This window comes from Leuciscus leuciscus (assembly GCF_965113295.1).
Source record: "Leuciscus leuciscus genome assembly, chromosome: 2".
Lineage (NCBI taxonomy): Eukaryota > Metazoa > Chordata > Actinopteri > Cypriniformes > Leuciscidae > Leuciscus > Leuciscus leuciscus.
This window is the reverse complement of record NC_138726.1, coordinates 44,097,018-44,114,249: the sequence shown is the minus strand read 5'-3', so window position 1 is coordinate 44,114,249 and position 17,232 is coordinate 44,097,018. Positions and strand designations below refer to the sequence as shown.

General features: G+C 36.4%; 1 protein-coding gene across 1 annotated transcript; it reads left to right on the top strand.

The window, feature by feature from the left end:
* Nucleotides 1-1,782: 1,782 nt before the first annotated feature.
* nat16 (N-acetyltransferase 16) lies at nucleotides 1,783-17,039 on the top strand. Its single transcript, XM_082161200.1, has 4 exons — nucleotides 1,783-1,956; nucleotides 7,218-7,441; nucleotides 8,616-8,840; nucleotides 8,954-17,039. Exons 2-4 carry the CDS (start codon nucleotides 7,226-7,228, stop codon nucleotides 9,518-9,520), a joined length of 1,008 nt encoding a protein of 335 aa, XP_082017326.1. The 5' UTR covers nucleotides 1,783-1,956; nucleotides 7,218-7,225; the 3' UTR covers nucleotides 9,521-17,039.
* Nucleotides 17,040-17,232: the final 193 nt, after the last annotated feature.

The window sequence follows — 17,232 nt, the reverse complement described above, 5'->3', positions numbered from 1 at the left end:
CGATTGTCCCCGTGTTTCATGTAGGCCTACTAGTTCCTATGGTGCATTTAATCCAAACTTCGGCGGTCTTGGGGCTTTGTATTAGACAGAACAAGGTCAAGCCAGTCAAATTGATTTACACAATGAATGTCAGGTTAGGAATTGTATTTTTATGATCACGCTCATAAAAGGAAAGTGATTTTATTCAAATCTGATTCAGTAAATCTAAATATATCACATCATATTTTTCTATTTTATAAACAAGAGGATTTGCCTCAGAAGGCTTTTCCATTTTACTTACCACTCACTGCTGAAATGAGTATCATCTGTATAGTTTAACATGAACTTAAAGTTGATTTTCCATAATGGACGAACATACACATACACATAATGATAAAGATGAATATGTTTAAAAAGGACAGACAGCCTCAGTCACCATTCACTTTCATTGCATCCTTTTCCATTAACTTTAACATTGACAGATTATTTATTTGTATATTATTATGTTTATTTGTTTTGCCGTGCCAAAGAATTTGTCTTCCACTTTTGTGTTAAATTATTGAAGTCTGCCTTATGTTCACCAATTAATTCAGTTTGTGATCTTTAGAATCCTGCATTAAACAAATTTCATTAGTCTCTACAAAATGAAAAAGTAGGTCAGAGGTTTTTTTGTGTGTAAATATTACAGAAGTCTATTGTACTTCTTAATAGTTCCAAATTGTCTTAATGATGACAAAAGTCATTTTGCATCAGTATAAGCAAACCTAATTAAAATGGAAATGTTATCATTGTTTAATCTGTGTTGTTTTTGCCATTTTAAAGATATGTTATCTGTAAGATTTTTCAGTCTGTATCTAATTTTTAATCTATGTCTAATCTGAAATGTTTTATGTATTACATATTTTGTTTCATTGGTGTCATTTACAGATTTCAACATCATAACATTAACCATCATGACTGAAGTCATAGGCCTATTTCATTTCTTTCTTTCATTTTCTTTCTTTCATTTTCTTTCTTTCATTTTCTTTCTTTCTTTCTTTCTTTTTCTTTCTTTCTTTCTTTCTTTCTTTCTTTCTTTCTTTCTTTCTTTCTTTCTTTCTTTCTTTCTTTCTTTCTTTCTTTCTTTCTTTCTGGTTGTTGTTAGCCAAATGGAAAAGTAATAAACCCTTCTGTGTCTTCAAAAAACATGACCTCTAGGGGTCCTTGGCACTAGTAGGCCTAGAATCTGCAAATTATTGTTTATGAAAAAAAGTAAGTAAAAAAGGTGTTTAACCAAATTAAGAAGCAAGAGTTCAGCTTAATGTTTCATTGTGCACACCTGCTTTAAAATTATAAAAATGTACATAGAATTTTAATGTATAGCCTAATGAACAAGTATATGATCAGGTATATAAATATTTTATTATGATATATGCCTGCTACTATAGGCCAGTAAATGCAACACTCAGTTTTGTACAATATGATATAATATATAGGGTTCTTTCTATCTGCCTAAAGGGACCTTGGCCTGAAAAAGGTCACCAATGTCGATACTTGTCCGAACACCTGTGCACCATCTCTTTTGTATATGCAAAGCACATTTACTCAAATGCAGCTGTGTATGTACAGTATCTATTTAAGTTGCAAAAACCAAGGGGAGCAAAGCATGCACTGAGTCAACAGAACAGCACTCTTAGTGTGTTCGGACGCATTGGGAGAGAGGCAGATGGAGAGAGAAGAGAGAGAGGTCGATCATGATTGGGTGATGGTTTAGGGGGTTGGCATACCTCTCTGCTCCTTACTGGGGGATGGGGATGAGGATGGGAATTCTGGGAGGGGCTTTACAGTGACCTCATACTTCATATAGTGTAAGCCTGAACCGGCATTACCTAAAAATTCTGCCTTTAATCTAACCGCAGTGCAACGAAAGCTTACATCTATTCAGCATCTGCCAATCTGACCTCTGTATTCTTCACCGGTCCGACGCACGACGTAGAGGTAAGTGAAATGGTCCTCTGTGCCCGTTAGAAAGGATTTTGCTCGTGCAGCCTATGCATGGCAAGGGCTCGGCGCGGTCGAACAGTCATTGTACTTGGATTTTCACGTCTTCAAATTGTCATGAACATCACGCATTTGCTGTATTGTCCTTTTCACCCTTTTTCAAGTCTCACGGCTATATTGCACGGCCCAAATTAATATCTCTTAGAGCCGACAAGGCACTGAATGAAATGTAAAGGATTCGCCGGGAACCCCGCAGTATAGGTTTTGTTATATGTTGGCATTCATGTCGAGCAGCCTATTTTCGTTTGGTCTCCCTGCGTGCGACGTTTTTCAATTTATGCCGGATGCCGGTACGGAATTTGTGGAAAATGGAAATGTATCGAATAATCCAGTTATAATAGTAACAATGGAACTGCTTCGTTAATAGGTGATATGAATTCCTGTCTAATGCCTCCCCGCTTGACGTGTCAAAACGTTATGTAGGCTACAATGTACAAAAAATATTTATTTATTATTTATATTAGAATTTACAATATAAATATAAAACATTATATGAATGTATATAGCCTACGGTAAGTATTGCACCATTAGAGTGAGATCTATTAGCAAGAATTTGTTAGATCATTGCTTTAATTTGTGTTTCGAGTGGGGGCGGGGCGAATCAATAGGGTCGAATTGCAGTGATGCTGAGAACACGACACGGCTTTGAAGATGTTGAATGCATCCATCGTTAAATATATCATCATATATCTGTTGTATTTATATAATATGCCTATTTATAGAAATGTTAATTGCTGACTTTGTTTTTTAAGAATTCTAAATCTAATGTAAGTCGAATGTAGGCCGATTCTTCGTTAACCGATGCAATGTGCATGTCCTGTTCGTGTTTTGTAGTTCTTGCTGGTGAAGTCGGCAGGCTCATATCATAGTTATTTTCCACTGGCACGTGAATGCCCATGCTGACGCACCATACCTCCAGTGTAATACATGACATAACCGCGAGAAGTAGGAGAGACATATGGCATGCCCTATTATTAATGGACATAGTGTGCAGGCAAGCTGCTGCAGTAGTGCAAGGCATGTACCAGTGTCATGCTTAGCCCATTTTATCATGCTACTTTTGGTTTTTGACTTTGCTCCACATACCGCAATACTGCATTTAATGAGCGCATTTTAAGTTCTTTGCGCGAGCGCGCACACACACACACACACACACACACACACACACACACACACACACACACACACTTCTGTGCCTCTTGAAGAGAGATATGTGGTCCTGATGGTCATAATTTGACTGAACACATTTTTATCTGTCAAGAATATTGTTTCAAGCATGCAAGTTGTTTTTGTTCATTATAATGTTGTCAAGAATGACTAATGAATAAAGTGATAATTCACCCACAAATAAAAATTCTGTCATTCTTTACTCACCCTCACGTTGTTCCAAATCCATATATGTTGTATTGTTAATTTTTTCCATGGAACGCAATAGATCTTTTTTTCCATCCATTTATAGTGACCATGGGTGTCATGCTCCAAAAAAGGACAAAAACCTCTATAAAAATAGTTCCTATGCCTTGTGTCATATGATAGCTTTGTGTGTGGTTGGTTACCCCTAACCTTGGCACGTTGCACAAGGTTTGAAGTCAAAAAGCAGTTGGTTCTAACATGTCTTGTAAGAGTATGCAATGCGCCAAAAAAAGCAAGATGGAGAATGAAATTTAAGGAGTAAAATCCAAAATTTTGTTCTGTTCCTCGCACAAATAACTGAAATGGCTCTGAATATAGCGCACAAGTAATAAGGACTGTTGTTTTTTAGGTCTTTTTGGAGTTTGACACTATTTGGTTACTATGAACTTGCATTGTATAAAAAATAACTGTGTGAAAATTCTTCTGAATTACTCCTTTTGTGCTCCACAGAACAAAAGCACACATAAGGAACGGCATGAGGGAGAATAAATTGTGACAAAATTCTTGTTTTGGGTGAACTTTCTGTTAAATTCGATTATTTTCTGTATTCTCAGAGTGCTGTCACCTTTATCTTCACATATTCATACAGGGCTTGCTGTGTTGACTCCACTTTGTTATCATGTTCACCATGTGACACGAACAGAACTTACCACTGACCTAAATATGTGTTCTATAATAAAATATTGACAGTTTGTCAGTTTGCTTTTATGCTGACATGAGACGCCAAAATGACACTGCATGAAAAAAGAGAGCAATTAAAACAAAAGCATTGCGAATTAACTAATTTCAGTATGTCTCTTGTTCAGCATGTATTGATGGATTCGTATTTAACACTGATGTGTTAGTTCCTTTCTAAATCTATATATCAAATTTTTCTTACTGAATTGTATTGCAGGCATTTAAAATGGAAATGTTATGAAAGGGACATTATTTTTCAAGGTTATCCTCTGTGCTCCCATAATCTGGTCTAATGAATTTATATAAACACATATGGGAGGGGAAGCTACAGAATGCAATGTTTTGTCATCTAAGACAGGAATTTAAAGGACAGAATAGATTAAATTAATTGTATGATGCATGAGAATGGATGATGAATAGTTTATCTAGTCCGGAATTATTTACCATTATAATATTTTTTATTCACATTATGTATGATGCTCAGATTTATCTCTGATGTTCTTATTTAAAGCAAAGTGCTGGTAAACAGAATAAATGTTTCCTTTGAACGAGATTTTTTATTCAGATTATGTAAATGTGCCACAATAAGCTTGTAGAGAGAACAGAATGATGTAACGTTCCTTGTAGATTGCACTTTCATTTATGTCCTTATGACCTTCTCAGTATGCCAACCTCCTTTTGTCTTGATCATATTTTCCCCCCAATAATTACATGAACATATCTTAAATTTTTCCCTTTACTTATTTTTTTGCATTTTACCTAATTGTGATTCTTGTATGAAAACAAAACTGAAAACGTCAACACGTCTGACCTTTGTTATATTTAATTAATATGATGTTGAGATGCAAAACCTATTGAGGACCTTAGCCCAAACATGTGACTTTTTTTTTCCATTTCATTTTTAACAGGTGGCAAGTGTTTGGCTGACTACAGTAATAAATAAACTATAATGGGTACAATCTCAATCAAACTGAACCTATTAGAAGCTCACAGAAGCCCATTATTTGGCAGTGCCGAATTGTTGGTCAGGTCAGACACTACATCAAATCAATTGTCTTTGTTAAAGGTTGTTGGAGCATGTATCTATAAAACTATGCAGTGTGCAAACTCAAACTCATGAGAGCCCACTTGACCATAACAGTATCACGGCTTGAATAGAAAGTAAGAGCAGGGGTTAACTGGGTTAGTTTTGTTCATTTAAGTATGTGGTCCTAACAGACACTTATTCAAACCAATGCACAGTACATTTATTAAAAAGATAATACCTGGAATAACGTGGTTATGCTACAGCCCACTGATCACTCCTTGCAATGTTTGAACTTAGAGCCTTTTGACATTACCAGCCCAGATCTATAACCACAGCACTGGGGCCCGTGAAAATTCTCACAGTAGAGCAACATCAACGTCATGGTTCCCAGGGAATGCGTGAATTGATCAAATGCATACTCTGAATACAATGTAAGTAGCTTTAGTTAAAAGACTGAAAACAAAGGGCAGATTCAGATATGCTCAGCGTCTCTGAAGAAGATGTTTATCTGTGCAGTCGGATTCCAGTACTCCATGGAGCAGTCAGTTGTAAAACATACAGAGAGCTTTATTTGTACATAGTCTTTCTCGACCAGGTCCTCATGATCTACTCAACAATGTGATTGTTTTCTTGATTTCATACTTAATCCCCATATTTTACCCCAAGCATGTTTAAAGCATGATTTTTCTTCTTGATGTTATACTTCTTCTTGATACTTTTTTCACAGTCACCCTCTCCTTCAGTGATGTAATTGTAATAACTCCGCCTGAGGCAACTTTAAATTCTGTCCCATGGAGAGATGACAAGTCAAGCCCTATGATATAACAGCAGATAATGACTTTTTTTTTGCAATTATATAACACATCTCATTGAAAGATGTCATGCTCTATAACTACATGTTCACAGACACTAATTAACACATTGGTTCTAAAGTCCATTGAGGAGTTATATTTTCAAAAGAACTAAATAATAAAAAAAAAATCACAATTGTTTGGAACTCATTAATGGACCGTTATGCAGCCTCACAGATTCCACTAACCTGATGGAATTTGCTAATTGGTGCTATGATATTTTTTTGTTCTCTTATTTACAGAGATAAATTCATTTAGGGTTAATAAGGGTTACTAGACCTAGACTGACCGAGCATGAGTTAGGTTAAGGAATCTAGGGAAACACATTGATCCGGCCCAGTGGAAATATCAGACATCTGTTGAGTTTAAGCGAACCATCCCATTACAAATTGAAGGGCAAATGAAAGACTAAGAGAGTCACATGGAAATGTGGAAATCGAAAATTGCATAGCAATTGGCAAATGAACCATGCGTGAATAGTTTTTGTCACAGCATCACAAAGTGCTGTCCCATATATGTTTGCCAAATCCAAATAAGCTTTCGGACATGAAGGGTTTTCCCATTACAGTAGTGCATCAATGGAAAAGTACCAGGGCTTTCTCAACCGGTAAGGGCCCAAGGGGGTGCAAACAATGTTTGCTCTGTGACTTGTTCGCAGTGTTGTTCCCACTGCACGGATTTTCTGCCTTTCAATCCCCGACACTCACTACCCATATATGCGTGCCTGCACACATCTGCCTACCCATCCGCTCCACTTTACCCTGGATGTCTCACCCCATTATTTCTCAAGTCCTTTCAAAAATGTGTTTATTTTCCACTGGGAACCAGGGCAATGCTGCTCAGTGAGAATTAAAAAAAGGATTAAGGGTTCTGGCAATAGGAGGTGGACATGTCTGTGTATGTGCTGAGGGGCGTCTGTCTAGCATTTGGGCACGGTTACAAGTTGCCGGTATTGATGCCAACCTGCTGGCGTGTTGGCACGGGAAGATAAACACTGCGACATGAAGCACAAACCTTGCACTGTACTGAGCTGATAAGGACCCTCACACAATTTTTTTGGTAAAGTTCAATCTTGACATCCTTGAAACTTAAAATGCAGGAACTAAAATTTGCAAAGGGACAAAAAGTTGAATGTCACATCGAACCTCTTTTTGGGTCACAGATCATAACGTAATTCTCAAGTAGAAATCTCATTGTAAAACTCTTTCCATGATTGACTGTGTCTACAGCTCTAAGGATGAAGATTGAAAACGGCCTGCCTTGCTCTCAGCTCCCTGAGGCCCCTCCCCAGACCGGCCTACAGTTTACGGTGGCGACGGAAGAGGACTTTGATGACATCATGGCCATGAGCAAGGATATCTATGGTGGCCTGGACTATCTGCCCTCCCGCTATCAAGCCTGGCTGCAAGAGAGCAACCGCACTGTCATTTTGGCTCGCAAGCAAGGCAAAGTGGTAAGAAAGTGGATATGGAGAGATTTTCTACAGTGCGTGTTACACCCTCATTCCTTCAGAGGAATAGTTCACCCAAAATGAAAATCATTTATCCATCCCCATGTCATTCCAATCTCATATGACTTTCTTTTTTGGGGGAAAAATGTAAGGAACATAAAGGATATTTGAATGAATGTATTGAAGGGCTGCATGATTTGGCCCAAAAATTATATTGCAACTATTTTGTCATTTATTGCATTTTGAATTGTGATATGATAAACATTTAATCTCAAATGAAAACATAATAGCTTCTTCTAAAACATCCAGGCAAAATTAATAATAACGACTTGTCTAACTTGATAAGTTAACTTAATGTTTTAATTAGAGTTAATTATAAATTATAATACATAATTTGTATATTTATATTACTATTGTATTAATACAACTGTACTGTAAAACAATACTTTTTAATATTTCAAGGGTAAACCATCCAGCTTTTTATTTTGGCAGAAAAGACCTATACGATTCTATGTTTAGTTGACAACAGGTTGATAATTACAACTCGAAAGGCTGAAAACTTCTGTCCACAAACATTGTGTCTTCTGAAGCCAAACAGTGATAAGGTTTTTTTTAAAGGTACACTATCTAACTTTTGTGGTTAAAAAACAAAACTACATGCATTTTGCGGAAGAACATTGTTTTGGTTGTGCTTTGGCTCTGCATGACTGTGCGGATGAATATGGTTCTCATAACTAAAAAAGAGAAAGATTATCCTACTGCTCATAAAACATTCACTTATAGGTTTAAGAGAAATAACCAGTTTCAATGGAAAGGATCTCAAGCTGACTAGCTGAAGATGTTACTGTAGCTTTTTGGTATGCAATTTCCAGTGAAAACCATCCCACAATAGGCTTACCATAGTAAATCATTATTTAAATTTAGTTAATTTTGATAGTTACAAAGTGTACCTTTTAAATGTATTTATTCACTGAAAATTAAACAGCTTGACAGCCCCAGCCCCATTCATTCATATTATTTGGAAAAGACTGTGTATACCTTTTGTGTTCCATGAATAAAAGAAAGTCATGTAGGTTAAGAACAAAATGAAGGTGAGTAAATTATTTTAAAAAAACTCTCCCTTTCCTCTATTGTAGTTATAACTTAGGTCTGCTTTTTATGTAACTACATTTTTCAGATTGCACTGGAGTCAGTGTGTGTTATTGATGATGGTGAGACCATGCTGGTGGAAGGGCTTCGTGTTGCCCCACAGGAGAGGGGGAAAGGTGTGGCAGGGGTACTTCTTCGGTTTTGCTCTCAATTGGTTAAGTCCAAGTACCCTGACGTTAAAGTTAGCAGATTGACAAGAGATGACCAACTGGGACCAAAAGACTTCCAGAAATACCGGCTCATCACCAAACAGGTAAGAACCATTTACATTAAAATATAAACATTTTGTTTAGGTAAGGTTTTATCTTGAATAAAACCAGCTAAAGCCACATTGTCTTCATTCTGTCACCAAATTCAAACGTGAAGGGAATCCTCCTGGTGCGCTTCCATGCTGAAGACCTAAAATTACGCCTTGCTGATCTTGGGCCTAATATCACTATATCAGGGGAGAGTCTGTCCACTACAAACATCCCAGTCCGTTTGGAGCCAGCTGAGGTGCACCAGCTCTTCTTAAGTGATGTTCTAATGCAGGGTGTCCTTCCCAATGCTACCATTGTTCAAGATTGGCAGCCCTTCAAGCCTCTGTCTAGCAACATGGACATCCTGCTGAAGAAGGACATTGATTGGATGGTTGATGATGCCAGGCGCCCAACCATGGCCAGCATGTGCACCTTCCCTTTCCATGTGCCAATCGGTGATGACTGGTACTACCTCAACATCGACATGTTTGGTAAAGACCTGACACTGGCCATACAACAGCTGTTGTGCCACCTGAGGTGCCACACTGGCACTCTGAAGGGTTACGTCATGTGTCAGGTGTTCCTGGAGCCCGCGCTGTGGAAGCCGATGGCCGATTTCTTTAGGGAGACCCTTAAAGTGGAGCTGGTGAAAGAGTACACAGAGCAGTGTGTTGTGGAGTCTGATGTCGTTTAGTCAAGGAGCTTCAGAAACACCTTCCTTTAAAAATTAGACACCAAACTTACATAACGTGAGGAAAAGTCTCCTTCAAAAATGGCACCTAAAAGACACCTAAAATATCTACTTTAAAGGGACAAAAAAAACAAAACAAACAGTTCTATTCCGCTTAATGAAAATGCTCTCATAGGATTTAATTTATTTTAACAGCAATTAATTAATTAAATTAAAATGCATGTAAGTGAACAAACTAGAATAAATGTGGTAGATGCTTGTTTAGGTTACTTAATTTATTTCCATATGCAGTACTGTAAACAGTGGCGCTGACAGGACAGGGACTGGAAAAGAGGGAGCAGTTCCAGATTATGTAAAATTAGGGACCCAAATTGTTCCAGACCCTTTCATTTCTGTTAGCATCGCTGACAGTGAAAGCATATTTACTCATGCTGAGTTGAAAAGAAAACTGCACAATCTTTAGGGCACTTTATGAAAAAAAAAAATGGGATCTCACTTTAGTGTCTGTTGCTTTTTCAGAATGTGGCACTGTAGCTGCTAGAGTATTTAGAGGGGGAAAAAAACAAGAACAACATTTCTTTTTTTAAAGGGACTTTATGACAGGCTACCCATATGCAAATCAAAATGGTCTTTAGAGGCAGTTTTAATTAACTTGAAATGACTAACATTACCACATTGGGAAAATGTAATCTCAGACTAAACACCTTTCTGATTTGCTCCTCGAAAAAATTGCCTTTAATAATATTTCCTCTAAAAGTACTTTGCAGTGCTTTAAACTCTGTATCAAATGATAAATGTCTGGCTGAGAACTTGCTTATACATTAGATTACAGTCTCAAGTTTTTGCTTTAAGTACTTGAACCTAAAATTAATTTCTATCAGTATTTGTTAACTAACTGTAGGTTTAAAGTGCAATTTCAATTATAATACACTGGAATATTGCTAGAAGTACATTCAGGTAGATACGATTAATAACTAAAAATGAAACAGACAAGTAACATTTTTTTTCCTAAAATTATTATAAACTGACTGATTGGATCACATTTAAATAAAAAAGCAGAAAATATAACTAGGGATATATATGGTATACATTTTTGTATAAATGTTCTTTCTTAAATAGTTCATTAAAAATCGTTCAGTTATAATTTAATGTAGGCATCACTATGTAGTGATTTTGTTACATTTTACATGATTCAGAAGAAACGTGATCTTGAGGAAAGTCCTTCAAATTCAGTTCTCCAATGAAAAAAAATGAGAAAAAATACACTTCTGCGATTCACCCATGGAATCATGAAAACAAAACCTCATATTCTGGACAATTGGAATCCTGAGCAAAACAAGTGACAGCCACTCATCTCAATGAAGATTTTTAAAGTTGACAGACAGACACAATTTATCCGGTGGAAAAGAATGGATGAAATCACCAGTGCTCCTCTTTATAATGAAGATAAGGACACATCATCTCCTTCTATTGGCCTTGTTTTGGAAGAAAGTGAAGCGAAATATTGCCAACACAGATGAAGAAAAACAGAAAAGCCTTCAGAACCATATTAAGTTATTTTGCCCCAAACCCAGATTGCAGCATGCTCTTTCCCTGAAGAACTTTGCCAGAATGAGAGACACACAGTCCACACTAGCAAATGCATCGCTGTTTGTTTATCAAATGGCTAATTTTCTGGCACTAATCAGAAGGTTAAATGAAACAAAAGTTCTATTCATTTATATCTTAATATATATGTAAAAAATATGATGTAATATAACTTACAGTTTCAGTCCTCACAGAGTCCACTCCTATTTTCAGCCAGATCAGAAAGTCAATCTGTATCCACTAAACGGAAACCCTGAATTTCTTTACTCTTATTACTAATTATGTGTCTGGCTTGACTTGATTTGGTGGAATTATTTTGTATCCTTGAATGGACTCTCAACATCCACTGATGAAAAGGAGGCCACGTCTCCTCCATTTGGACAGCTGCATGTGGGACTTGTATTGCGGTCAGTAAACAGGCAGCCTTTTTTGATTCTGAAAGTTAAGGCATTTTTGAAGATTATTAACTGCGGTTCAAATGTCAGTTTATTGCATATGTATAGGTGTACATACATATACACATTTATATGTTTGTTTGGGGGGGTGGTGATTTGAAAGGGAATTTTTGATCAAAATCTTTCATGGCTTAAATCTCGAAATCCTTCATGTCTGCTATGGGCTTTCAGAGAAAATGGTCAAACTCAATTTAAAAATATGTAATCGAGAAGCACAAGGAACATTAATGCTTCAGTTTCCCATGGAAATGACATTTTCTCAACTTAAAACGGTGACTATTGGCCTTTAAAAAGCTACAAATTATGTTAGAGATAAGCATCCTTGATATGCTATTTTTAATTGGCCTTTTTCTCCTCTCTAAAGCACTCTTCATATTTAGACATGATAGATTAGAGACCCAAATGTGTACTGTTTGTGTTTTCTCTTGTACATAGTGAAGTGTATTTAGATTTAAGTGTTATGTATTATGTCAGTTTACCTTAGGCTATGTCTACATTAATCCGGATAGATTTGAAAACGTAGTTTTCGTTTCAAAACGTTCTCCGTCCACACTAACGTTTTCAAATTCGCTAAATTCACCTTACAGTGCATGCATAAACCCTCATAAAACCTCACTAAGATGATACAGACAGAACAAGAAATGATCAAGTTATCACGCAATTCTTCTGGCAGGATCCTTTTATTTAGCCAATTATATCACCATTCACTGATGCGTCCAGGTCGCACTCACTCACCATTATATGTTTGGCCTAAAACGCAACTGCTCTCATGTTTTGCCGCAGGACAGCAAATGCGAGTGAATTTTCTGTCATCTTTGCAGGACTGTGGATATGAAGAGTGTGCAAAGTAACATATTTTAGCACCAGTGTGAAAGTGAATAGCACATAACAGGCACAATACCAGTATAAACATAAATATCTATTGGTACAATATGCGTCACATGACTAAATATGCGTCATCGTTTTCAAAAACCTCCGGTTTCACATACCACACAACAACGCAAAAACGGCGTTTTCAAATGTATCCATTTTGGAGAGCGTTTTCAAAAAACTTCGTTTTCGTTGCTAAAAACGCCATCTCAGTGTGGACGGAAGGACAACACGGAGAAAAGAAAGATGCGTTTTCAAACGAAAACATATTAGTGTGGACAAGGCCTTAGTGGTTCGGTCACTTGCCTCTATATTTAGCGGTTACTTTCTTTTGTCATTTTTATCTGTGAGACATTTGCTAATCCAGTAATCACTAAAGAATATTTCTCTTTTGTTGTTGTTTTGATCTTTCAGCTCCACCTTTTAGCACCTTTGATGTCTAATTGCCTTTCCAAGTATTTGTGAATTGTGCAGGAGGTTGTAACTATATATTACACAGGTCCCAGTGTCAGGGCACTGAGACTATAAAAGGTTAGAGGCATGTGACCACCTGATGGTGTAGAGATGTAAAGGATACATTGCCCCTTGTTTTGCTGGCACACGTGGAGTGAACTTTATACCTATTTCTTTCAATTATGAAGTGGCTTTTCACTTTCTTTTTCTGGAACGGAAAAATAAGACTGGTTGCAGAGGGAGACGAGGGATGAAGCCGCGGCTATGCTAGGAATAGGTGGCGAGGAGAGGACATGTGATCCAGATCATGTTACCACTCTAAAAATGAGTAAACATTCGTTTTGTATTGTGCAGATGATCTTTAGCAAGAGAGGCAATCAGGCCTTGCGTTTGTTATTTATTTAGGAAGACAGCACACTGTAGTACTAGTAGACAGACCGCCCTGACCAGTATAGGTATTTCCCAAGCTCTGGTTTGTTAGACTCCGCATTAAAGTAATACCTCGAGTGCCAAGATATACAAAAGCAAATATATACATAGCCACTTGTTATCCTGTATGACTGTGGGCCAGTTAAAGTTTCAGGGCTCGTCTCCGAGTAAGTGAAACTAGATAGCGAAAGTGTCATCTTGCGTAGAACAAGGGTTCACCCCAGACTCCCTTTACCTTCCACCTGATCCCCATCAGCTTGACACATGGAAATAGTGAGCAGGAGAGGTTAAAATAAGAAGACTCGAGGCTTTAAGCCTCATCATACAAATGCACGGTCCTTTGCCACGCTGCTCAGTACCTATTCCTGATTTTTGTAGTCTATTTCATGATGGTATCTTTTATTTTTCATTTTCCTGACTGCTCTGTAATGTTTATGAAGGGCTTTACGTGTATTAGAATCAGCTGTGTATTGTATGATTTGTTAACGAAAACAAGAGGAAAACCACTGGGGAGATTTGTTTTTATTCCAAGTCACTATTCAAAACTGAAAACTTAAGTGAAAGCCTTATGCTGGTGATATCAGTTGAATTGATGATTCAATCTCTACCAGAGCTTCAACTCTGCTTCTCCCGTTGTTGTTTTCCATAGGAAAAAAAACATATACTGTGTCTATACACAGATGCTTCTGAAATGGCTAAATCACACAGGTATTTTCACTTGTAGTGCACCAAGCTATTTTGTTACATTTGATCTACAAATCTCATTCAGTATTTGGAGGTAAAATGCAACTAGATCCCGATGCAAATGGTATTTTATCTCATGCCATGTCAGAATCATCCAACTCCGATTGGATTAACCGTTCATCTAGCTGTTCTGATGTGCTGCACTTTATACTGTAGATATGTAGATATTCCAAAGCACAGTGGGGTTCTTCATAAAACATCAGTGTGTGTTGCTGTAACAGTCATGGTCATTCAGTGGATAACACTATATTTTTTTGTAATCGAATAGGAGCATAGGCCTATCTGCATAACATTTTTAAATTCAAGGATATTTTTATGAGTGTGCTCCTCACTTGATAGGCTATCCATAGAAGTAATAAAGCTCCTACTTAATGACCATGGTCTGAATAAACCACACTGTACCTGTCTGAAACCGCTGATGGACATATTTACCACTATCAGCAAAGCAGGGACCATGATTTCTACAGACCTCAAGAAGTTGGTGGTTTGAATGTCCATGTCATCCATTCTCTTGATGCAGCAGTGGCTGTTGAGTTTGTTTTCACGCAAGTCTTCCCATTAGCCCTAGATACAAACTGGGTGTCATGTTTTGTGTGTTTGTGCAATTGGAATACCTATGATGGGAATTGGGAAACTAATGCTTATGGGTGAGATTTCTAAAACGAAAAAGAAAAAAAGAACTCATGGCCAACTGTCAATCAAGAGGGTGAATACAGTTTCAATGCTATAAAGGCATTTTGATTATATGATAATTGTTTTCCTTTTTTTTAAAAGATTTTTTTTTTTGATCACCCAATATGACTGCTTATTCTCAAGCAGTGATGTGACAACTAATGGAAAAGTATTTTAGTATTTTGTTACCTGTTTCTTTTTTCAGAGATTGTGAGAGATGCAGAACTATTTTAAATACAGTAATTTTTTAAAAACCTTATAATCCATGAGAGGTTTTTGAAATGTGCATGTTGTGTGAGTGGGTGGGGAAGGGCTTTACAACGAGCATGAAACTAGATTTACACTGAGCACAAAGACCCTGTAATGACATTTAGAAACTGTCAAATTGAAATCGATGATAACGGAAAAATTATTGGTAGAAGTTTAGACAGGGTATTTAAAAATGGTAAGGGTAAAACTTTCTTTTTTTCCTTTTTTTAGCCATGATATATATTTTTTTTTAGTATTGATAGCCTATACTTCGTTGTGTATAAAAGGATTGAAAAATCTGATCACTGATCATTTTTTTCCTGCTCTTTTTGCTAGCGATATTTTATTGTAATTGTGTGCATCTCTATATACCTATTTCTTTGTACACTTAACAAATAGCTCAGCTTGAATATCTTAATATACAATATATATTTAGAAATGTATCCAAAACTAGAAACTGTCACTTCTTAAAATCATAAAATCATTACAGCAGAGGTCATAATGTGTAAACTGTAGGCAGTGGTTTATCTATAGACTGTAATTATATATTTTTTGTTAGTATTGCCATTTTATGTTGTGTTTATTTGTAGTTTTTTTTTTTTCCTTTTCTTTTTTTAGATGACAGATTTACAGGTCTAGATCAATGTTAAATCGAGTACGAATCCTGGCTGGTACACATGTTATAAGAAATGATGTGCAAAAACTTCATTCCCTATTTAACTCATTTAACGTACATTCCCTATTCTTTTAAAAACAAGAGTTTAAATTTGCCTTTACTAAATGCTAAATGTACCAACGAATGTGAGTAGTAACTTGTAAATGGATGGATGATCCAGAATGATCATCCAGGATGATCCAGAAGCAGATTAAAGTGTGACTATAGGCAGATGGTATGAAGGGACCTTATCTTACTTACTAGTAATGGATATGCCAATGGCCATGAAACTAGTCTATGTGCTCTATCGTATATTGTTACATTAAATGACAATGAAATGTGTATGTTTATAATGTATAGGACAAATTTACTGCACGTAAGTTTTTGTTTACCTCTAACATTGAACAAAATGTAAATTTATGTAAAAATCTAGAACGTCTAAGGTCCGAGCTATGTCTCTGCTGTCAAGTGTGATGAGTAATTCTATTTACAATTTCCCAAAGATCACATGTTGAATGCAGTAGAAAACCAGGTGAAAATTCGACTGTCATGTTTCCATATTCTGCCATTTAAAAAAAGCCCAAAACCATAAGATCAATACGGTCTTCTTTGACAAGACCCCAAATGTTGAAATTCTGTATATTTTCCATTGAGATCCTTCATACATATTGGACTTTTTGGAGCTCAGTTTTTATGACTGCAAAATGTGATTGAAAACAAACAGTGTCACTGCAGTCTTTTCTTGGTTAATGTCACCCTTTTTGTTGTGTTTTTGAATTGCTATACCTTGTGCATAATCATTTAACATTTTTAAAAATTTTAACTAGTGCTTATGTTGTCAGAGTGTTTGTCATTACCATTGTAACAACGTAACCGTAATGAGCTCTATCTTTAATGGCAACAGATGTAATGCAGTAATTCCTTTGCAAGAGTGAAAATATGGCAGATAACAAATGGCTTTATATGAAGACTTGTGACTAATATTGTTGATCAAATGCATTTGTAAAAGGACTGGTGAGGTTTTAGCCACTTGCTGTAGTTGCAATGCAGTATCAGAATGAACAAAATGTATCTAAATAGCATAGTTTAGATGTTACTCGCTAAGTGATGTTTTGAATTGATGTATTAGAATAAGTGTTTTATTTTCCAAATTGTTAATCAAAACTTAGTGTTAGAGATATTTGTGTGTGTGTGTGTGTGTTTACCTAACTGTATATTGTGCTATTTAGCAATAAACAAACAAAGCAAAAAAGAAAAAAAAGAGAGAAAAAAAAAGAAAAAAAATCCCTAAAACAACACTTAAACAAACAAGGCATAGAATGAATTCAAAAATGTTAAGAGGAAAACCCCACAGGAAGTGAGCGTTGATGCCAGGGTTAAATGGCAGTTAATCTGAAAAAAAAAGAGAGAGCCTACAGTAGTTTTTTTTCATATGCATAACAATGTGTATTAACAGAAGCTCAGCAGATGCTTTCAAGGTGACCTACAGTTCAACACAGTACACAAATCACATTACAGTGAAATACCAGGACAAGCAGCTGACAATACACAATGCTTGCCAAGCTAGGCCTTAGTCACCAAGAAGAAACTCCTTACAACTG